At 43.4% G+C, this 23646-nt stretch overlaps 1 protein-coding gene across 2 annotated transcripts in view; it reads left to right on the top strand.

Moving 5' to 3' along the window:
* The window catches only part of mgat4b (alpha-1,3-mannosyl-glycoprotein 4-beta-N-acetylglucosaminyltransferase B), a 155912-nt gene that overhangs the window by 128165 nt on the left and 4101 nt on the right, over positions 1-23646 (top strand). Inside the window, exons 12-14 of one of the 2 annotated variants that reach the window (XM_081383568.1) lie at positions 1939-2017; positions 14381-14468; positions 17101-17213. In XM_081383568.1, the coding sequence (XP_081239694.1) occupies positions 1939-2017; positions 14381-14468; positions 17101-17213 (280 nt within the window). The remainder of the gene's footprint in view (positions 1-1938; positions 2018-14380; positions 14469-17100; positions 17214-23646) is intronic. The other variant, XR_014031423.1, reaches the window with a different exon arrangement.

Genomic DNA, 23646 nt, shown 5'->3' with positions numbered 1-23646 from the left:
CGCAGGTGTGTGTTTCTACACCAGTTTAACCAGTGCAGGTGTGTGTTTCTACACCAGTTTAACCAGTGCAGGTGTGTGTTTCTACACCAGTTTAACCAGCGCAGGTGTGTGTTTCTACATGTGTGATTATACTGAGTCCCAGTTTAACCAGTGCAGGTGTGTGTTTCTACACCAGTTTAACCAGTGCAGGTGTGTGTTTCTACACCAGTTTAACCAGCGCAGGTGTGTGTTTCTACATGTGTGATTATACTGAGTCCCAGTTTAACCAGTGCAGGTGTGTGTTTCTACACCAGTTTAACCAGTGCAGGTGTGTGTTTCTACATGTGTGATTATACTGAGTCCCAGTTTAACCAGCGCAGGTGTGTGTTAGTTTAACCAGTGCAGGTGTGTGTTAGTTTAACCAGTGCAGGTGTGTGTTTCTACACCAGTTTAACCAGTGCCGGTGTGTGTTTCTACACCAGTTTAACCAGCGCAGGTGTGTGTTTCTACATGTGTGATTATACAGAAGTCCCAGTTGAACCAGTGCAGGTGTGTGTTTCTACACCAGTTTAACCAGCGCAGGTGTGTGTTTCTACACCAGTTTAACCAGTGCAGGTGTGTGTTTCTACATGTGTGATTATACAGAAGTCCCAGTTGAACCAGTGCAGGTGTGTGTTTCTACACCAGTTTAACCAGCGCAGGTGTGTGTTTCTACACCATTTAACCAGTGCAGGTGTGTGTTTCTACACCAGTTTAACCAGTGCAGGTGTGTGTTTCTACATGTGTGATTATACAGAAGTCCCAGTTGAACCAGTGCAGGTGTGTGTTTCTACACCAGTTTAACCAGTGCAGGTGTGTGTTTCTACACCAGTTTAACCAGCGCAGGTGTGTGTTTCTACATGTGTGATTATACTGAGTCCCAGTTTAACCAGCGCAGGTGTGTGTTTCTACACCAGTTTAACCAGCGCAGGTGTGTGTTTCTACACCAGTTTAACCAGCGCAGGTGTGTGTTTCTACACCAGTTTAACCAGTGCAGGTGTGTGTTTCTACACCAGTTTAACCAGTGCAGGTGTGTGTTTCTACACCAGTTTAACCAGCGCAGGTGTGTGTTTCTACACCAGTTTAACCAGTGCAGGTGTGTGTTTCTACACCAGTTTAACCAGCGCAGGTGTGTGTTTCTACACCAGTTTAACCAGCGCAGGTGTGTGTTTCTACACCAGTTTAACCAGCGCAGGTGTGTGTTTCTACATGTGTGATTATACTGAGAGTCTAGGAGAGGATTAGATGCTGTTTTTAGACTCTTAAGTAAGTCTGAATGTCACAGCATGTGTTATAAAGTGTCGTCATCTGTGTTATCAAGTGTCGTCATCTGTGTTATCAAGTGCTTTTCTCAAAACTAAGTTTTCTGCTGTTTTTCCTGGTCTGGGGTCAGTAAGAGACATGATGCATTATATTGATCAGAATTGACATTTACATTACAGTCTTTCCATTTCAGATAAATGCTGTTCTTTTGAACTTTCAATTCATCAAAGAATCAAAGAAAAAATGTATCACGGTTTGCACAAAAACACTGATAATAATCATAAATGTTTCTTGAGCATCAAATCCTCATATTAGAGTGATTTCTGAAGGATCATGTGACACTGAAGACTGGAGTAATGATGCTGAACATTCAGCTTTGATCACAGGAATAAATTACACTTTACTGTATATTCACATAGACAACAGATGATTTAAAATGTAATAATATTTCACTGTTTTTACTGTTTTTTTGTTACTCACTGACCATCTTAATACTTTCGGGGCCGCTGTGCACTGCAGGCTCTATAAATAAATGCCTGATAAGATGATATATAAGGAAGCCTCTGCAACAGCGTTCTTTAGCATTGTACTCCTTATGGAATTGATATGATTGATGGTTTGGATGATATTTGTGTGTGTGTGTGTGTGTGTGTGCAGGTATTTCTTCCGCAGTGGAAACATCGAGCACCCCGGAGACAAGCTCTTCAACACTACAGTGGAGGTTCTTCCTTTCGACGTGAGTCCCTGTCATTGTGAGCAGACGAACCCTAACAGTGTGTGTGTTGTGTGATTGTGTGTGTGTGTGTTTGCTCTGCTTCTCTGCTCCTCTGTAAACACAACAGATCTGTGCTGAAACACTGTCTCATCCAGCTCAATACTTCAGGCCGTGTTCAGCGCTGGCAGGCCTCCTGTTTGAGCAGATGTCAAGAGCTGAATCTATCATAGTTTGGCATAAATGTGAAAGCATTGCTCATCCTCAGAGTTAAGGACTTGTTTAAATCCCTATCCTGAAGTGTTAAGCGTGCCATGACGCGTGTGATACCTCGAATCATGCTTGCGAGTGGACGACTTCCTCGCAGCCAACGAGAGCAAAAGATCAAGACTCATGAACACACGACATGTAATACAACACATAGAAATCACAAAAAAGTGTCCATTCACTTTCTCCACTGTTTGTCTGATGAGTCAGAATGACAGCTGACAGATGCGAACACAACGGATATATTCACCAGAGAAGACGGTAAATGGATATTCTTAGTCTTAAAGTCCCCTGTAGTCTATCATTTTATCCCTTAAAACTCATCTTAGATCACCAAAATGACATATTTAAAAAAAATGTCCTTGAAAAAAATGTCTTCATGCCTTAAAATATCTTGAATGTAACTCGACACCCTTGCCTCATTTAGTAGGCTATGCGTGGTTCTATGAATATGCAGATGAGCCCCGCCTCCACTCACTCCCTCAGCTCAGAGATCCACTGGTTGACGATCACACGTTGATCTGATTGGTTACAAGGTAGTTTGTGACGTCAGAAACACCAGCGATTTCAAAGCGTGTGTTTGAGACTGTCTTTGGTTCACTGCAGTTTTAAGGAGGAAATACTCAGCAATGCTGTCGACTTATGAATTTACACATGGTTTGTCTTAAAGCAGATTAAAAACACCACATAGACACATAAGTCAAGTCAAGTCAAGTCATTTTCATTTATATAGCGCTTTTAACAATGTAGATTGTTTCAAAGCAGCTTTACAGAGATAAACGTATAATTTATGGTAACAGAGATTGTTTTGGCTTTATAGCGGTTCTTTAGTAAAGTTATTTTCCAGCTAAAGTAAATATACATAAACAACATTAAACGCTGGATTTCTACCACAGGGGGACTTTAATTTCTCATAACTCGTGTGTTTTTCGGAGTTAATAGAGTCTCATGAACGCAGTCGAGCACAGAAGATCAACGGCAGGATTTTCATTAAATAGCACATTAAATCTCTATTTGAGAGATTCGTTTTTCACCAAACCCTACGACATGTGTCGCATCGGTTCATTCTGAGATAGTTTTGCATCTTTTTTAAAGCTTGATGTTGGTTGCTATACACTGCCATTATATGGATGAGCATGAGCGGGACATTTTTAAACAATTCTACTTTTGTGGTCTAAAAAGCAAAGAAGGGCGTACGGCATTAGAACAACACCAGGGTGAGTTAATGATGACTTGATTTTAATTTTAGGGTGAACTATCCCTGTAAATGTGACAAAAATGATATGAGCATAAGTAACAAGAAGAGACCAAAGTCTCGTTTAAAGAAGAGGAGAATCATGAGAAAGTCACCGCATCTCTCCGTCACTGCTCTACACAGCCAAACTGGAGGAACGTATAGGAGAAAGCAAAGCAGTGGAGATAGAGATATACTTCTGTTTTATGAGCTAATGCAACTGTACTGACACACAGTAATAAAACGTGACCTGCATGTGTGCGGTCGGCGCAGAGGAGATATTTTCTCCCGAGGGAGCGCAGACGAGGGGCGGCACTGTGATTTAAGATTACAGCCGGAAACGGACCTTCACCGCAAGATTAATCGCGGGATTTTCTAAAAAAAGAGAGAGAGAGAGAGAGCCTCCGTGTAATATCTCTCATGCTCTCGCTGGTTTCTGCTTCTCCTCCCTGCCGGGTTGTTTTATCTCTGTTTTCTCCTCATTTCCCTCTTTGTAAAGCTCCCTTAAGGGATGTTTATGGAATTCAGCCGGATATAGGAAATTAGCAGGGAATGCCCTGGAGATAGGAGTCTTTGTGGTCTGTTTTATGCTGTTAATGCAGTTTGGGAAATTAGAGCGTCGCTCTTCTGGGGGTTTTGAACATATTTGTCTTTTCTTGGATCAAATCACAGCGTTTCGGTCCAGGAAGTTACAGTTGCCAGGTACACAGACACAATATGTGTCAACCCAATATTTTTGCATCTGAAGTCTTCATGAGAGAGAATAGATAATACATAGAATAGTAAGTGTTAGTATTAATGTGTCACGTGTTGATGAGAGAGATGCGAGTTCAGCAGAGACCAGTCCAGGTGAAGGTTTGTGAAAGTGATTCTGTGTCTCTTTGGGATGATGGCACCATAAGACGCCGTTCACTTGCAGAACACAAACTTCTGGAGGACACATGGGTCTGAAGTAGTGCACAGTAAAAAACGTTGGCTTATTTTTTTTTTTAACCCAACCATTAGGTTACACAAATTAGGTCACTATGTTGGCTTATTTTTCCAAAAATGTTTTTTAAATTGTTGGGTAACTTTTAGTAATTACCCAGCAGTTGGGTTAAATACGTATGCTGTATGTACACAAATTTCTGTACTTAATTATGCATATTTATATTAAATTCTAGACTCCCCAATATTTAGTTTGTAATTTAAAATATATATTTGTTGAGACATATTTATTGTTTTATACAAATAAACAATCTGTATTTGAAAACAAAGTGTATTTTATTTATTAAAATACTGTCATAAATAAAAATAAATAGTTAATTTAACTTTTGTGTTACTTTTTACCTGGAGCACTGAAGGTGCTATACCACCCCATAGTTGGGTTACTCGTTGGGGTATTTTTAACCCAACATTATTAAGTGAGTGAGTTTAGGTATATAAGATGCAGAGCCAGTGGTTGTTCTGTAGGCAAACAGGGCCTTGAATTTGATGCGAACGGCTGTTGAAAACCAGTGCAAGTTTATGAGGAGAGGAGTGACGTGCATCTCTTCGGCTCGATAAAGACACTCTCGCTGCAGCATCTGGATCAGTTGCAGAGGTTTGACAGTGATGCTGGAAGGAGAGAGCATTACAATAGTCCAGTCTGGATAGAGCAAGCACTTGGACCAGGAGTAGCTCTGATAGGAAGGGCCTGATCCTCCTAATGTTGTATTAGGCAAATCTGCAGGACCGGGCAGTTCTAGCAATGTGGTCTATGAAGTTCAATTGATCGTCAATCACAGCTCCAAGACTCCTGGCTACCCAGGATGGAGTTATGGATGATGAACCCAGCTGAATGGAGAAGTTATGATGAAGTGTTGGGTTGGCCAGGATCACAAGTCTTCGCAAGGATCCGTCAGATCCTCTTACTGCAATGAGAGGTAGAGTTGTGTGTCGTCAGCATAGTAGTAGGAAAATCCATGATTCTGAATGACAGATCCTAATGATGACATGTAGATGGAGAAGAGTAGTGGTCCCAGCACTGAGCCCTGAGGCACTCCAGTAGCTAAATGATAACAGTGATGGGAAAAGCCATGTTTCTGGATGACATGTAGATGGAGAAGAGAAGTGGTCCCAGCACTGAGCCCTGAGGCACTCCAGTAGCTAGATGATCACAGTGATGGGATAAACCATGTTTCTGAATGACAGATCCTCCTGATGACATGTAGATGGAGAAGAGAAGCGGTCCCAGCACTGAGCCCTGAGGCACTCCAGTAGCTAGATGATCACAGTGATGGGAAAAGCCATGTTTCTGAATGACAGATCCTCCTGATGACATGTAGATGGAGAAGAGAAGCGGTCCCAGCACTGAGCCCTGAGGCACTCCAGTAGCTCAATGATCACAGTGATGAGAAAAGCCATGTTTCTGGATGACATGTAGATGGAGAAGAGGAGTGGTCCCAGCACTGAGCCTTGAGGCACTCCAGTAGCTAGATGATAACAGTGATAGGAAAATCCATGTTTCTGAATGACAGATCCTAGTGATGACATGTAGATGGAGAAGAGAAGTGGTCCCAGCACTGAGCCCTGAGGCACTCCAGTAGCTAGATGATAACAGTGATGGGAAAATCCATGTTTCTGAATGACAGATCCTAGTGATGACATGTAGATGGAGAAGAGAAGTGGTCCCAGCACTGAGCCCTGAGGCACTCCAGTAGCTAGATGATCACAGTGATGGGAAAAGCCATGTTTCTGAATGACAGATCCTCCTGATGACATGTAGATGGAGAAGAGAAGCGGTCCCAGCACTGAGCCCTGAGGCACTCCAGTAGCTCAATGATCACAGTGATGAGAAAAGCCATGTTTCTGGATGACATGTAGATGGAGAAGAGGAGTGGTCCCAGCACTGAGCCTTGAGGCACTCCAGTAGCTAGATGATAACAGTGATGGGAAAATCCATGTTTCTGAATGACAGATCCTAGTGATGACATGTAGATGGAGAAGAGGAGTGGTCCCAGCACTGAGCCTTGAGGCACTCCAGTAGCTAGATGATAACAGTGATGGGAAAATCCATGTTTCTGAATGACAGATCCTAGTGATGTCATGTAGATGGAGAAGAGAAGCGGTCCCAGCACTGAGCCTTGAGGCACTCCAGTAGCTAGATGATAACAGTGATGGGAAAATCCATGTTTCTGAATGACAGATCCTAGTGATGACATGTAGATGGAGAAGAGAAGTGGTCCCAGCACTGAGCCCTGAGGCACTCCAGTAGCTAGATGATAACAGTGATGGGAAAATCCATGTTTCTGAATGACAGATCCTAGTGATGACATGTAGATGGAGAAGAGAAGTGGTCCCAGCACTGAGCCCTGAGGCACTCCAGTAGCTAGATGATAGCAGTGATTGGGAAAATCCATGTTTCTAAATGACAGATCCTAGTGATGACATGTAGATGGAGAAGAGAAGCGGTCCCAGCACTGAGCCCTGAGGCACTCCAGTAGCTAGATGATAACAGTGATGGGAAAATCCATGTTTCTGAATGACAGATCCTAGTGATGACATGTAGATGGAGAAGAGAAACGGTCCCAGCACTGAGCCCTGAGGCACTCCAGTAGCTAAATGATAACAGTGATGGGAAAAGCCATGTTTCTGGATGACATGTAGATGGAGAAGAGGAGTGGTCCCAGCACTGAGCCCTGAGGCACTCCAGTAACTAGATGATAACAGTGATGGGATTAACCATGTTTCTGAATGACAGATCCTCCTGATAACATGTAGATGGAGAAGAGGAGTGGTCCCAGCACTGAGCCCTGAGGCACTCCAGTAACTAGATGATCACAGTGATGGGAAAAGCCATGTTTCTGAATGACAGATCCTCCTGATGACATGTAGATGGAGAAGAGGAGTGGTCCCAGCACTGAGCCCTGAGGCACTCCAGTAACTAGATGATCACAGTGATGGGAAAAGCCATGTTTCTGAATGACAGATCCTCCTGATGACATGCAGATGGAGAAGAGGAGTGGTCCCAGCACTGAGCCCTGAGGCACTCCAGTAGCTAGATGATAACAGTGATGGGATAAACCATGTTTCTGAATGACAGATCCTAGTGAAGACATGTAGATGGAGAAGAGAAGCGGTCCCAGCACTGAGCCCTGAGGCACTCCAGTAGCTAGATGATAACAGTGATGGGATAAACCATGTTTCTGAATGACAGATCTAGTGATGTCATGTAGATGGAGAAGAGAAGCGGTCCCAGCACTGAGCCCTGAGGCACTCCAGTAGCTAGATGATCACAGTGATGGGAAAAGCCATGTTTCTGAATGACAGATCCCAGTGATGACATGTAGATGGAGAAGAGGAGTGGTCCCAGCACTGAGCCCTGAGGCACTCCAGTAGCTAGATGATAGCAGTGATAGGAAAATCCATGTTTCTGAATGACATATCCTAGTGATGACATGTAGATGTAGAAGAGAAGTGGTCCCAGCACTGAGCCCTGAGGCACTCCATTAGCTAGATGATATCAGTGATGGGAAAATCCATGTTTCTGAATGACATATCCTTGTGATGACATGTAGATGGAGAAGAGGAGTGGTCCCAGCACTGAGCCTTGAGGCACTCCAGTAGCTAGATGATAACAGTGATAGGAAAATCCATGTTTCTGAATGACAGATCCTAGTGATGACATGTAGATGGAGAAGAGAAGTGGTCCCAGCACTGAGCCCTGAGGCACTCCAGTAGCTAGATGATAACAGTGATGGGATAAACCATGTTTCTGAATGACAGATCCTAATGATGACATGTAGATGGAGAACAGGAGTGGTCCCAGCACTGAGCCCTGAGGCACTCCAGTAGCTAAATGATAACAGTGATGGGAAAAGCCATGTTTCTGGATGACATGTAGATGGAGAAGAGGAGTGGTCCCAGCACTGAGCCCTGAGGCACTCCAGTAGCTAGATGATCACAGTGATGGGAAAAGCCATGTTTCTGAATGACAGATCCTCCTGATGACATGTAGATGGAGAAGAGGAGTGGTCCCAGCACTGAGCCCTGAGGCACTCCAGTAGCTAGATGATAACAGTGATGGGATAAACCATGTTTCTGAATGACAGATCCTAATGATGACATGTAGATGGAGAAGAGAAGTGGTCCCAGCACTGAGCCCTGATGCACTCCAGTAGCTAGATGATAACAGTGATGGGATAAACCATGTTTCTGAATGACAGATCCTAATGATGACATGTAGATGGAGAAGAGGAGTGGTCCCAGCACTGAGCCCTGAGGCACTCCAGTAGCTAAATGATAACAGTGATGGGAAAAGCCATGTTTCTGGATGACATGTAGATGGAGAAGAGAAGTGGTCCCAGCACTGAGCCCTGAGGCACTCCAGTAGCTAGATGATCACAGTGATGGGAAAAGCCATGTTTCTGAATGACAGATCCTCCTGATGACATGTAGATGGAGAAGAGGAGTGGTCCCAGCACTGAGCTCTGAGGCACTCCAGTAGCTAGATGATAACAGTGATGGGATAAACCATGTTTCTGAATGACAGATCCTAGTGAAGACATGTAGATGGAGAAGAGAAGCGGTCCCAGTACTGAGCCCTGAGGCACTCCAGTAGCTAGATGATAACTGTGATGGGGGAAACCATGTTTCTGAATGACAGATCCTAGTGATGACATGTAGATGGAGAAGAGAAGCGGTCCCAGCACTGAGCCCTGAGGCACTCCAGTAGCTCAATGATCACAGTGATGAGAAAAGCCATGTTTCTGGATGACATGTAGATGGAGAAGAGGAGTGGTCCCAGCACTGAGCCTTGAGGCACTCCAGTAGCTAGATGATAACAGTGATAGGAAAATCCATGTTTCTGAATGACAGATCCTAGTGATGACATGTAGATGGAGAAGAGAAGTGGTCCCAGCACTGAGCCCTGAGGCACTCCAGTAGCTAGATGATCACAGTGATGGGATAAACCATGTTTCTGAATGACAGACACTAGTGATGTCATGTAGATGGAGAAGAGAAGGGGTCCCAGCACTGAGCCCTGAGGCACTCCAGTAGCTAGATGATAACAGTGATGGGATAAACCATGTTTCTGAATGACAGACACTAGTGATGACATGTAGATGGAGAAGAGAAGCGGTCCCAGCACTGAGCCCTGAGGCACTCCAGTAGCTAGATGATAACAGTGATGGGATTAACCATGTTTCTGAATGACAGATCCTAATGATGACATGTAGATGGAGTAGAGAAGCGGTCCCAGCACTGAGCCCTGAGGCACTCCAGTAGCTAGATGATCACAGTGATGGGATAAACCATGTTTCTGAATGACAGATCCTAGTGATGTCATGTAGATGGAGAAGAGAAGTGGTCCAAGCACTGAGCCCTGAGGCACTCCAGTAGCTAGATGATAACAGTGATGGGATAAACCATGTTTCTAAATGACAGATCCTAGTGATGACATGTAGATGGAGAAGAGAAGTGGTCCCAGCACTGAGTCCTGAGGCACTCCAGTAGCTAGATGATAACATTGATGGGAAAATCCATGTTTCTGAATGACAGATCCCAGTGATGACATGTAGATGGAGAAGAGTAGTGGTCCCAGCACTGAGCCCTGAGGCACTCCAGTAGCTAGATGATAACTGTGATGGGGGAAACCATGTTTCTGAATGACAGATCCTAGTGATGACATGTAGATGGAGAAGAGAAGCGGTCCCAGCACTGAGCCCTGAGGCACTCCAGTAGCTCAATGATCACAGTGATGAGAAAAGCCATGTTTTGGATGACATGTAGATGGAGAAGAGGAGTGGTCCCAGCACTGAGCCTTGAGGCACTCCAGTAGCTAGATTATAACATTGATGGGATAAACCATGTTTCTGAATGACAGGTCTAGTGATGACATGTAGATGGAGAAGAGAAGCGGCCCCAGCACTGAGCCCTGAGGCACTCCAGTAGCTAGATGATAACATTGATGGGATAAACCATGTTTCTGAATGACAGATCCTAGTGATGACATGTAGATGGAGAAGAGAAGCGGCCCCAGCACTGAGCCCTGAGGCACTCCAGTAGCTAGATGATAGCAGTGATAGGAAAATCCATGTTTCTGAATGACAGATCCCAGTGATGACATGTAGATGGAGAAGAGGAGTGGTCCCAGCACTGAGCCCTGAGGCACTCCAGTAGCTAGATGATAACTGTGATGGGGGAAACCATGTTTCTGAATGACAGATCCTAGTGATGACATGTAGATGGAGAAGAGAAGCGGTCCCAGCACTGAGCCCTGAGGCACTCCAGTAGCTCAATGATCACAGTGATGAGAAAAGCCATGTTTCTGGATGACATGTAGATGGAGAAGAGGAGTGGTCCCAGCACTGAGCCTTGAGGCACTCCAGTAGCTAGATGATAACAGTGATAGGAAAATCCATGTTTCTGAATGACAGATCCTAGTGATGACATGTAGATGGAGAAGAGAAGTGGTCCCAGCACTGAGCTCTGAGGCACTCCAGTAGCTAGATGATAACACTGATGGGATTAACCATGTTTCTGAATGACAGATCCTAATGATGACATGTAGATGGAGAAGAGAAGTGGTCCCAGCACTGAGTCCTGAGATACTCCAGTAGCTAGATGATAACAGTGATGGGATAAACCATGTTTCTGAATGACAGATCCTAATGATGATATGTAGATGGAGAAGAGGAGTGGTCCCAGCACTGAGCCCTGAGGCACTCCAGTAGCTAGATGATAACAGTGATGGGATAAACCATGTTTCTGAATGACAGATCCTAGTGATGACATGTAGATGGAGAAGAGAAGCGATCCCAGCACTGAACCCTGAGGCACTCCAGTAGCTAGATGATCACAGTGATGGGATAAACCATGTTTCTGAATGACAGATCCTAGTGATGTCATGTAGATGGAGAAGAGAAGCGGTCCCAGCACTGAGCCCTGAGGCACTCCAGTAGCTAGATGATAACATTGATGGGATAAACCATGTTTCTAAATGACAGATCCTAGTGATGACATGTAGATGGAGAAGAGAAGTGGTCCCAGCACTGAGTCCTGAGGCACTCCAGTAGCTAGATGATAGCAGTGATAGGAAAATCCATGTTTCTGAATGACAGATCCCAGTGATGACATGTAGATGGAGAAGAGGAGTGGTCCCAGCACTGAGCCCTGAGGCACTCCAGTAGCTAGATGATAACAGTGATGGGATAAACCATGTTTCTGAATGACAGATCCTAGTGATGACATGTAGATGGAGAAGAGAAGCGGTCCCAGCACTGAGCCCTGAGGCACTCCAGTAGCTAGATGATCACAGTGATGGGATAAACCATGTTTCTGAATGACAGATCCTAGTGATGTCATGTAGATGGAGAAGAGAAGCGGTCCCAGCACTGAGCCCTGAGGCACTCCAGTAGCTAGATGATAACATTGATGGGATAAACCATGTTTCTAAATGACAGATCCTAGTGATGACATGTAGATGGAGAAGAGAAGTGGTCCCAGCACTGAGTCCTGAGGCACTCCAGTAGCTAGATGATAGCAGTGATAGGAAAATCCATGTTTCTGAATGACAGATCCCAGTGATGACATGTAGATGGAGAAGAGTAGTGGTCCCAGCACTGAGCCCTGAGGCACTCCAGTAGCTAGATGATAACAGTGATGGGATAAACCATGTTTCTGAATGACAGATCCTAGTGATGACATGTAGATGGAGAAGAGAAGCGGTCCCAGCACTGAGCCCTGAGGCACTCCAGTAGCTAGATGATAGCAGTGATAGGAAAATCCATGTTTCTGAATGACAGATCCCAGTGATGACATGTAGATGGAGAAGAGGAGTGGTCCCAGCACTGAGCCCTGAGGCACTCCAGTAGCTAGATGATAACAGTGATGGGAAAAACCATGTTTCTGGATGACATGTAGATGGAGAAGAGAAGCGGTCCCAGCATTGAGTCCTGAGGCACTCCAGTAGCTAGATGATAGCAGTGATAGGAAAATCCATGTTTCTGAATGACAGATCCCAGTGATGACATGTAGATGGAGAAGAGGAGTGGTCCCAGCACTGAGCCCTGAGGCACTCCATTAGCTAGATGATAACAGTGATAGGAAAATCCATGTTTCTGAATGACAGATCCTAGTGATGACATGTAGATGGAGAAGAGAAGCGGTCCCAGCACTGAGCCCTGAGGCACTCCATTAGCTAGATGATAACACTGATGGGAAAAGCCATGTTTCTGGGTGACATGTAGATAGAGAAGAGAAGCGGTCCCAGCACTGAGCCCTGAGGCACTCCAGTAGCTCGATGTTGGGACACCTCACCCCTCCACGACACCCTGAAGGACCTGCTGAGAGGGAAGACTTGAACCACTGGAGATCTGGAGATGCCCCTCATCAACAGGAACAACTGCGGTGAATGTGTGCGCTGAGCTTCACTCTTAAAAATAAAGGGCCTTTATTGGCATTGATGGTTCCATAAACAACCTTTAAAATTCATGCACTCTTAAAAATAGATTCCAAAAGTTTGCCATAGAAGAACCACTTTTGCTTCCCCAAAGAACCCTTTCAGTGATCAGGTCTTAAAAGAACCATTTTTTAAAAAATCGTAAGAACCCTTTTCCACTATAAAGAACCTTTTGTGCAATGGAAAGGTTCCATGGATGTCAGAGGTTCTTGTTGAAACCATCAATGCCAATAAATAACCTTTATATTTAAGAGTGTTCCTCCCTCTGAATGTCAGCTCAGGGCTCCTGCGTCACTTCTCTTTAATGCATCCTTCACACTTTAACTATTTTTGCTGTCATTTTTATTTTCTCTTGACAGAAAAGCAGAAATACAGATTGGTTCAATATATCACTTTCTGAAGAATCTTTTGCCAAAACTGATTTTTTTTTTAATAAAGGAATATCATCTCCGATCTGGAAAAATACAGTTGCACTCGCTTTCATAAACTGCTCATTCATATAGAGATTATTGCATGCAACAGAATAAAGGGCTAAATGAGATTTTTACATTTCACGAAGAAAAGAGTTGTGTTTGTCTGTGCAGAACTCATCCCCCAGTGCTGTGGGTGGTTGCTAGGATGTTCTGGGTGGTTGCTAGGTGGTTTGATAAAAGCAAAAGCTGAAATATTAAAAATATTTGTTTTTTCCACATTAATTTTTTCCACATATTTTTTCCACATTAATTTGAAGATGTCAGTTTGAAAATATATTTTTGATTAAAAAGTGTTTAATAGATTGAAAGACTTGCAACCCTGTTACCAATATTTGTTTATTTTTTTCTTCTCTGAATATAGTTTTAAAGTTGTGAGATGCATATTTAGTCTAAATGAATGTATCACAGAGTCAGGACTAGCTAGTTTGAGTCCAAATATTGGTTACTGATAAACCCGCACATTCAAGAAACATAATAAAAAGGGTTGAGCTTAACAAAACAGTAGGAGTTGTGTAAAAAAATGATAAATTGGAAAGAAATCATTAATTATATTAAATGACTAATCTAATTAATGGCTCTGCATCCCTATTCCTAAACTCATTACTTCAGACCAATGTGTTTTCCAGAAGCTTTGTGGTGCATCATCCCAAAGAGGCACAGAATCACTTTCACAGAGCTTTACCTGGACTGTTCATCCACACCTTCAACCCATTAATACTAACACTTACTATTATATATCTATTTAAAAAACACCTTACTACGTGTCCTGTGCTGGACTAACTGGGACTGGTCACGGCACTTGTATATTGTTGCCCTGCTGTTAGTTTAATCTGCTAAATAATTAAATATAAATGTATTAATTGAGATCATTTGCAATATGTTTGCTGTTTTTAAAAACTAGATTATGGGCTTATCTGTTGACAAATGACTTGAGTGTGTGTGTGTGTTATATGCTGAAACACTCCAACACTTCTGTCCCTCTTGATCAGAATATTCAGTCGGAGAAAGAAGCACTGAAGGAGGGGAGAGAGAAGACGCCAAAGTACCAGCGCACAGAAGATGGCTTCATCAGAATAGGTGAGCGCACACCTGTGACACACACACTAAATACAGCAGCAGTATTCATGATTCAGCCCATACACAACACTCATGCTCGGATGAAGCGCGTGATGGCGTAATTGTTGCTTTAAATAAGTTATCTTTTCTGACGGTTTATTCAAACACCTGTCTTGTTTTCACCATCTTGAACCTGTTCACTCATTTAGACGATGCAGAATTGATGTAATATCATATGTCGCCATTAAAGCGTCTCCACAGTGACATTCTCCTGAGAGAGCGCCAGTGTTACACTTCTCCAGCGTTACATGAGAACATACACCAGCACACTTCAACACATGGAAAAGATGTTGGTTTTATTTGGGATTGGGTTGAACATACGGATTTCTCGACTGCAATTTATTCTCATTTAGATATTGATTCTTAAATCAAAAGAATCAATCTTTTAGTCAGTGCTGTTTTCAGTTGAACAAAACTTCAGTAAACATTATTTGTAGCTCCTCGCAGTCAATAATCACAATTAGCTTTGTGCTTTATTTTTGATATGAAACAAAGTCTCAGCTTTTAAATTCTGTCAGTTTCATCACTTAATTCAGTCAGTAAATGTGTGTTTGTGTCTCTTTAATGTGTGTGACAGATGAAGTGATCATTTTCCTCTTTACTAGTTACAGCAGCAAATAAACATCAGAAGATACAGAACAACTCACTGAACTCAGTCATGTCTCATGTAATCCATCAGTTTCAACCGCAGAAAGACGTCAATAAAACAATATAATGTCACATTTACCTCAGAAAAGCCGTAGAGTGATCATAAACTCGACAGTCAGATGGAGAAATAAGGAGCGTTTTGATAAATATATGCACTATATTACATTTTCATTATATTTTGACTTAAACTGTTCCTCTATGTTTGAATAAATCTGTCATGAAAACAAATGTATACATTTCAAAAAACGAATTGGAGTAGTAACATAATGTCATTCAAAAGTTATGACTTTAATATAATAAAAAATGTTTATATATGAATCAGTTGTTAATGTGAACCCTTAGCCTAATGTATGGTTTAAACTGGTTCCTGTTAAACTTTTTTTCTCTATCGAAAAAGATTGACGTGTACCTGAGACATATATATATATAAATGAATCCATATTGAATTTGTGTCAGTAACCAGCCCTAGTGTGAATCATGAATGCTCTCTGTCTCTCTCTTGCTGAACTCACACTCCAAATCCGTGGAGAAAATCCTAGCAGATCTTGGTTCTGAGAAGCCTGAAGTGTTTTTGATCTGTTTGGCTGTCTCCCTCTCATGATTATGATTATGTATGTCTGTCTGATTACTGCGCCTCAGGGTTTATTGAGGCCCGTCCCTCGTGTCAGAGCGTCAGTTTCCCCTTCAGTCATTAATGTGCTGAATATAATCCAAGCAGACGCTTCGGAGCACTGCAGGATCCAGCAAAAATACATGTGAATCATTCCAAATATTTATCATCCGAAATCAAATGTCATTGTATCCTGCTCTGCTGTATGTGGGTTTATTTGGTGTGTTTTGTGAGATATTTCACAGGAAATCATGTATGGCACAGTACACTCTCAATGGTGTGTTTTTCAACTTAATTAGTTAAAGCATTAGTTCACTTCCGAATTAACATTTCCTCATAATATACTCATCCAAGAAGATGTTCATGTCTTTCTTTCTTCAGTGGAAAAGAAATGAAGGGTTTTGAGGAAAACACTCCAGGGTGTTCCTCCATATAGTGTCTTCAATGGGGTCCAACGGGTCGAAGGTCCAGATGTGAGTTTCAGTGCAGCTTCAAAGTCTCGACACGATCCAGCCGAGGAATAAGAGTCTCATCTAGACAAACCAGCGGACATTTATAACAGAAATAAACATTATATACTTTTATCCACAAATGCTGGTCTTGCTCTAGCTGTGATGCGCCACACATTACATAATCAGGGTGAAAGGTCAAGCGTGACGTAGGTGTAAGAACAGACCTAAACTCAATCTCATTTTCTCCTCCAGCTTCAAAATCGTTCGACATCGTTGTTTTACCCTTTATTTCTTTATTTATTTAGTAAATGGCGTTTGTCTTAGTCTTTGCACGTTGGCTTTGTAAACACTGGGTCTGTTCTTACACCTACGTCACGCTTGACCTTTCACCCTGATGACGTAATGTGTGGCGCATCACAGCTAGAGCAAGACCAGCATTTGTGGATAAAAGTATATAATGTTTATTTCTGTTATAAATGTCGGCTGGTTGGTCTAGATGAGACTCTTATTCCTCGGCTGGATCGTGTCGAGACTTTGAAGCTGCACTGAAACTCACATCTGGACCTTCGACCCGTTGGACCCCATTGAAGACACTATATGGAGAAACATCCTGGAGTGTTTTCCTCAAAACCCTTCATTTCTTTTCCACTGAAGAAAGACAGACATGAACATCTTCTTGGATGACAGTAAATGATCAGGAGATTTTAATTCTGAAGTGAACTAATGCTTTAAAGTATGAAGGTTTGTCCCGACCTGCCTCAGCCTGCTCTTCCGCACATGATCTCAGAAGAGTTGATTGTGTTGATGTGTGTGAGGATCGTGTCACAGCATGTGTGTGTGTGTGTGTGTGTGTGTGTGTGTGTGTGTGTGTGTGTGTCCTCAGGGAGGTTTGAGAACGGGATGGCGGAGGGCGAGGTGGACTCTTCCTTCGGGCCGCTGGAGGCTCTGAGACTCTCGGTGCTGACCGACTCTCCGGTGTGGGTCATTCTCAGCGAGGTACAGCCTCTCACTCACACACACACACTCTCACACACACACTCTCACTCTCACAACCTCATTCTCTTCATCTAAAGGGAATATTTATATATATATAACCTGGAATCGAATTCTGGAATCAAATACTGGAGGTCAGGAATCAGATACTTGATATAAAATAAAAATTTCCTCTTATCGATTCCTTTAATTATTGATCGATTCCGTCCGACATCGTTGTTTTACCTTTTATTTGTTTATTTATTTTGTAAATAGCGTTTGACCTAGTCTTTGTACGTTGGCGTTGTAAACACTGGGTCTGTTCTTACACCTACGTCACGCTGTGTGTCAGGAGTGTGCTTCAGGAGTGTGTGTCAGTATACTGGATCAGTGTGTGTGTGTGTCAGTATACTGGATCAGTGTGTGTGTGTCAGTATACTGGATCAGTGTGTGTATCAGTATACTGGATCAGTGTGTGTGTATCAGTATACTGGATCAGTGTGTGTGTGTCAGTATACTGGATCAGTGTGTGTATCAGTATTCTGGATCAGTGTGTGTGTGTCAGTATACTGGATCAGTGTGTGTGTGTCAGTATACTGGATCAGTGTGTGTGTATCAGTATACTGGATCAGTGTGTGTGTCAGTATACTGGATCAGTGTGTGTGTGTGTCAGTATACTGGATCAGTGTGTGTGTCAGTATACTGGATCAGTGTGTGTGTATCAGTATACTGGATCAGTGTGTGTATCAGTATACTGGATCAGTGTGTGTGTATCAGTATACTGGATCAGTGTGTGTGTATCAGTATACTGGATCAGTGTGTGTGTATCAGTATACTGGATCAGTGTGTGTGTATCAGTATACTGGATCAGTGTGTGTATCAGTATACTGGATCAGTGTGTGTATCAGTATACTGGATCAGTGTGTGTGTGTCAGTATACTGGATCAGTGTGTGTGTGTATCAGTATACTGGATCAGTGTGTGTATCAGTATACTGGATCAGTGTGTGTATCAGTATACTGGATCAGTGTGTGTGTCAGTATACTGGATCAGTGTGTGTATCAGTATACTGGATCAGTGTGTGTATCAGTATACTGGATCAGTGTGTGTATCAGTATACTGGATCAGTGTGTGTGTATCAGTATACTGGATCAGTGTGTGTGTATCAGTATACTGGATCAGTGTGTGTGTGTCAGTATACTGGATCAGTGTGTGTGTGTCAGTATACTGGATCAGTGTGTGTATCAGTATACTGGATCAGTGTGTGTGTATCAGTATACTGGATCAGTGTGTGTATCAGTATACTGGATCAGTGTGTGTGTATCAGTATACTGGATCAGTGTGTGTATCAGTATTCTGGATCAGTGTGTGTGTATCAGTATACTGGATCAGTGTGTGTGTGTGTGTGTGTGTGTGTGTGTGTGTGTGTGTGTGTGTGTCAGTATACTGGATCAGTGTGTGTGTGTGTGTGTGTGTGTGTGTGTGTGTGTGTGTCAGTATACTGGATCAGTGTGTGTGTGTGTGTGTGTGTGTGTGTGTGTGTGTGTGTGTGTGTGTGTGTGTGTGTGTGTGTGTGTGTCAGTATACTGGATCAGTGTGTGTGTGTGTGTCAGTATACTGGATCAGTGTGTGTGTATCAGTATACTGGATCAGTGTGTGTGTGTGTGTGTGTGTGTGTGTGTCAGTATACTGGATCAGTGTGTGTGTGTGTGTGTGTGTGTGTGTGTGTGTGTGTGTGTGTGTGTGTGTGTGTGTGTGTGTGTGTGTCAGTATACTGGATCAGTGTGTGTGTATCAGTATACTGGATCAGTGTGTGTGTGTGTGTCAGTATACTGGATCAGTGTGTGTCAGTATACTGGATCAGTGTGTGTGTGTGTGTGTGTGTGTGTGTGTGTGTGTGTGTGTGTGTGTGTGTGTGTGTGTGTGTGTGTGTGTGTCAGTATACTGGATCAGTGTGTGTGTGTGTCAGTATACTGGATCAGTGTGTGTCAGTATACTGGATCAGTGTGTGTGTGTGTGTGTGTGTGTGTGTGTGTGTGTCAGTATACTGGATCAGTGTGTGTGTGTGTGTGTGTGTGTGTGTGTCAGTATACTGGATCAGTGTGTGTGTGTGTGTGTGTGTGTGTGTGTGTGTCAGTATACTGGATCAGTGTGTGTGTGTGTGTGTGTGTGTGTGTGTGTGCGTCAGTATACTGGATCAGTGTGTGTGTGTGTGTGTGTGTGTGTGTGTGTGTGTGTGTGTGTGTGTGTGTCAGTATACTGGATCAGTGTGTGTGTGTGTGTGTGTGTGTGTGTGTGTGTGTGTGTGTGTCAGTATACTGGATCAGTGTGTGTGTGTGTGTGTGTGTGTGTGTGTGTGTGTGTGTGTGTCAGTATACTGGATCAGTGTGTGTGTGTGTGTGTGTGTGTGTGTGTGTGTCAGTATACTGGATCAGTGTGTGTGTGTGTGTGTGTGTGTGTCAGTATACTGGATCAGTGTGTATGTGTGTGTCAGTATACTGGATCAGTGTGTGTGTGTGTGTGTGTGTGTGTGTCAGTATACTGGATCAGTGTGTGTGTGTGTGTGTCAGTATACTGGATCAGTGTGTGTGTGTGTCAGTATACTGGATCAGTGTGTGTGTGTCAGTATACTGGATCAGTGTGTGTGTGTGTGTGTGTGTGTGTGTGTGTGTGTGTCAGTATACTGGATCAGTGTGTGTGTGTGTGTGTGTGTGTGTGTGTGTCAGTATACTGGATCAGTGTGTGTGTGTGTCAGTATACTGGATCAGTGTGTGTGTGTGTGTGTGTCAGTATACTGGATCAGTGTGTGTGTGTGTGTGTGTGTGTGTGTGTGTGTGTGTGTGTGTGTGTGTGTGTGTCAGTATACTGGATCAGTGTGTGTGTGTGTGTGTGTGTGTGTGTGTGTGTGTGTGTGTGTGTGTGTCAGTATACTGGATCAGTGTGTGTGTGTGTGTGTGTGTGTGTGTGTGTGTGTGTGTGTGTCAGTATACTGGATCAGTGTGTGTGTGTGTGTGTGTGTGTGTGTGTGTGTGTCAGTATACTGGATCAGTGTGTGTGTGTGTGTGTCAGTATACTGGATCAGTGTGTGTGTGTGTGTGTGTGTGTGTGTGTGTGTGTGTGTGTGTGTGTGTCAGTATACTGGATCAGTGTGTGTGTGTGTGTGTGTGTGTGTGTGTGTGTGTGTGTGTGTGTGTGTGTGTCAGTATACTGGATCAGTGTGTGTGTGTGTGTGTGTGTGTGTGTGTGTGTGTGTGTGTGTGTGTGTGTGTCAGTATACTGGATCAGTGTGTGTGTGTGTGTGTGTGTCAGTATACTGGATCAGTGTGTGTGTGTCAGTATACTGGATCAGTGTGTGTGTGTGTGTGTGTGTGTGTGTGTGTGTGTGTGTGTCAGTATACTGGATCAGTGTGTGTGTGTGTGTGTGTGTGTGTGTGTGTCAGTATACTGGATCAGTGTGTGTGTGTGTGTGTGTGTGTGTGTGTGTCAGTATACTGGATCAGTGTGTATGTGTGTGTCAGTATACTGGATCAGTGTGTGTGTGTGTGTGTGTGTGTCAGTATACTGGATCAGTGTGTGTGTGTGTGTGTCAGTATACTGGATCAGTGTGTGTGTGTGTGTGTGTGTCAGTATACTGGATCAGTGTGTGTGTGTGTCAGTATACTGGATCAGTGTGTGTGTGTCAGTATACTGGATCAGTGTGTGTGTGTGTGTGTGTGTGTGTCAGTATACTGGATCAGTGTGTGTGTGTGTCAGTATACTGGATCAGTGTGTGTGTGTCAGTATACTGGATCAGTGTGTGTGTGTGTCAGTATACTGGATCAGTGTGTGTGTGTGTGTGTGTGTCAGTATACTGGATCAGTGTGTGTGTGTGTCAGTATACTGGATCAGTGTGTGTGTGTGTGTGTGTGTGTGTCAGTATACTGGATCAGTGTGTGTGTGTGACAGTATACTGGATCAGTGTGTGTGTGTGTCAGTATACTGGATCAGTGTGTGTGTGTGTCAGTATACTGGATCAGTGTGTGTGTGTCAGTATACTGGATCAGTGTGTGTGTGTCAGTATACTGGATCAGTGTGTGTGTGTCAGTATACTGGATCAGTGTGTGTGTATCAGTATACTGGATCAGTGTGTGTGTCAGTATACTGGATCAGTGTGTGTGTCAGTATACTGGATCAGTGTGTGTGTGTGTGTGTCAGTATACTGGATCAGTGTGTGTGTCAGTATACTGGATCAGTGTGTGTGTGTATCAGTATACTGGATCAGTGTGTGTGTCAGTATACTGGATCAGTGTGTGTGTGTATCAGTATACTGGATCAGTGTGTGTGTCAGTATACTGGATCAGTGTGTGTGTATCAGTATACTGGATCAGTGTGTGTGTGTGTCAGTATACTGGATCAGTGTGTGTGTGTCAGTATACTGGATCAGTGTGTGTGTGTCAGTATACTGGATCAGTGTGTGTGTGTCAGTATACTGGATCAGTGTGTGTGTATCAGTATACTGGATCAGTGTGTGTGTCAGTATACTGGATCAGTGTGTGTGTGTGTGTGTCAGTATACTGGATCAGTGTGTGTGTGTGTCAGTATACTGGATCAGTGTGTGTGTGTATCAGTATACTGGATCAGTGTGTGTGTCAGTATACTGGATCAGTGTGTGTGTGTATCAGTATACTGGATCAGTGTGTGTGTCAGTATACTGGATCAGTGTGTGTGTATCAGTATACTGGATCAGTGTGTGTGTCAGTATACTGGATCAGTGTGTGTGTGTGTCAGTATACTGGATCAGTGTGTGTGTGTGTGTCAGTATACTGGATCAGTGTGTGTGTGTATCAGTATACTGGATCAGTGTGTGTGTCAGTATACTGGATCAGTGTGTGTGTGTATCAGTATACTGGATCAGTGTGTGTGTCAGTATACTGGATCAGTGTGTGTGTATCAGTATACTGGATCAGTGTGTGTGTCAGTATACTGGATCAGTGTGTGTGTGTGTCAGTATACTGGATCAGTGTGTGTGTGTGTCAGTATACTGGATCAGTGTGTGTGTGTGTGTCAGTATACTGGATCAGTGTGTGTGTGTCAGTATACTGGATCAGTGTGTGTGTCAGTATACTGGATCAGTGTGTGTGTATCAGTATACTGGATCAGTGTGTGTGTGTCAGTATACTGGATCAGTGTGTGTGTATCAGTATACTGGATCAGTGTGTGTGTATCAGTATACTGGATCAGTGTGTGTGTGTCAGTATACTGGATCAGTGTGTGTGTGTGTCAGTATACTGGATCAGTGTGTGTGTGTATCAGTATACTGGATCAGTGTGTGTGTGTGACAGTATACTGGATCAGTGTGTGTGTGTGTGTGTGTGTGTGTGTCAGTATACTGGATCAGTGTGTGTGTGTGTGTGTGTGTGTGTGTCAGTATACTGGATCAGTGTGTGTGTTTGTGTGTCAGTATACTGGATCAGTGTGTGTGTGTGTGTGTGACAGTATACTGGATCAGTGTGTGTGTGTGTGACAGTATACTGGATCAGTGTGTGTGTGTGTGTGTGTGTGTGTGTCAGTATACTGGATCAGTGTGTGTGTGTGTGTGTGTGTCAGTATACTGGATCAGTGTGTGTGTTTGTGTGTCAGTATACTGGATCAGTGTGTGTGTGTGTGTGACAGTATACTGGATCAGTGTGTGTGTGTGTGTGTGTGTCAGTATACTGGATCAGTGTGTGTGTTTGTGTGTCAGTATACTGGATCAGTGTGTGTGTGTGTGTGACAGTATACTGGATCAGTGTGTGTGTGTGTGTGTGTGTCAGTATACTGGATCAGTGTGTGTGTTTGTGTGTCAGTATACTGGATCAGTGTGTGTGTGTGTGTGACAGTATACTGGATCAGTGTGTGTGTGTGTGTGTGTGTCAGTATACTGGATCAGTGTGTGTGTTTGTGTGTCAGTATACTGGATCAGTGTGTGTGTGTGTGTGACAGTATACTGGATCAGTGCAGCTCTTAAAGTGACAGCACTAATATTCCTGCGGCGTCTCTATTAGGGTTGCCAACCGTTACGTATAATACGGAATCGTCCCGTATTTGACACATAAAAGTCTTGTTCCGTATTGAACTGATACGGAACGCACTTTGTTCCATATTTTTGAGAATCAATTCAGTGCAAATCCATGACAGACACATCAGACTATGAACGAAGACAATTGTAGGCTATGATAAGAAAAAAAAGCAAAGCCCGACGGTGCGGCAGATATTAACTTGTCCCCCTGTTTGTCTATGATCAGCGTGGCGTTTTTAACATCATCAGAGAATGCCCTTTAATTGGTCGTTTCAGTCATTGAGAGTCACGTGTCGTAGCAACGATGACGACAAGTGACAACAGCGGGAAATGTGAAAATGACTAGAGCGGCCGGCGAAACAGAAAAGAGCACAGAAATATACAGTACATACAGCTGTTGTGTTGCTTGAATGCAGTATTC

The sequence above is a fragment of the Scardinius erythrophthalmus genome (genome assembly GCF_964197995.2).
Source record: "Scardinius erythrophthalmus genome assembly, chromosome: 13".
In the NCBI taxonomy this organism is placed as follows: Eukaryota; Metazoa; Chordata; class Actinopteri; order Cypriniformes; family Leuciscidae; genus Scardinius; species Scardinius erythrophthalmus.
Note: the sequence above shows the minus strand (reverse complement) of the source record. Positions and strands in the feature narration are given on the sequence as shown.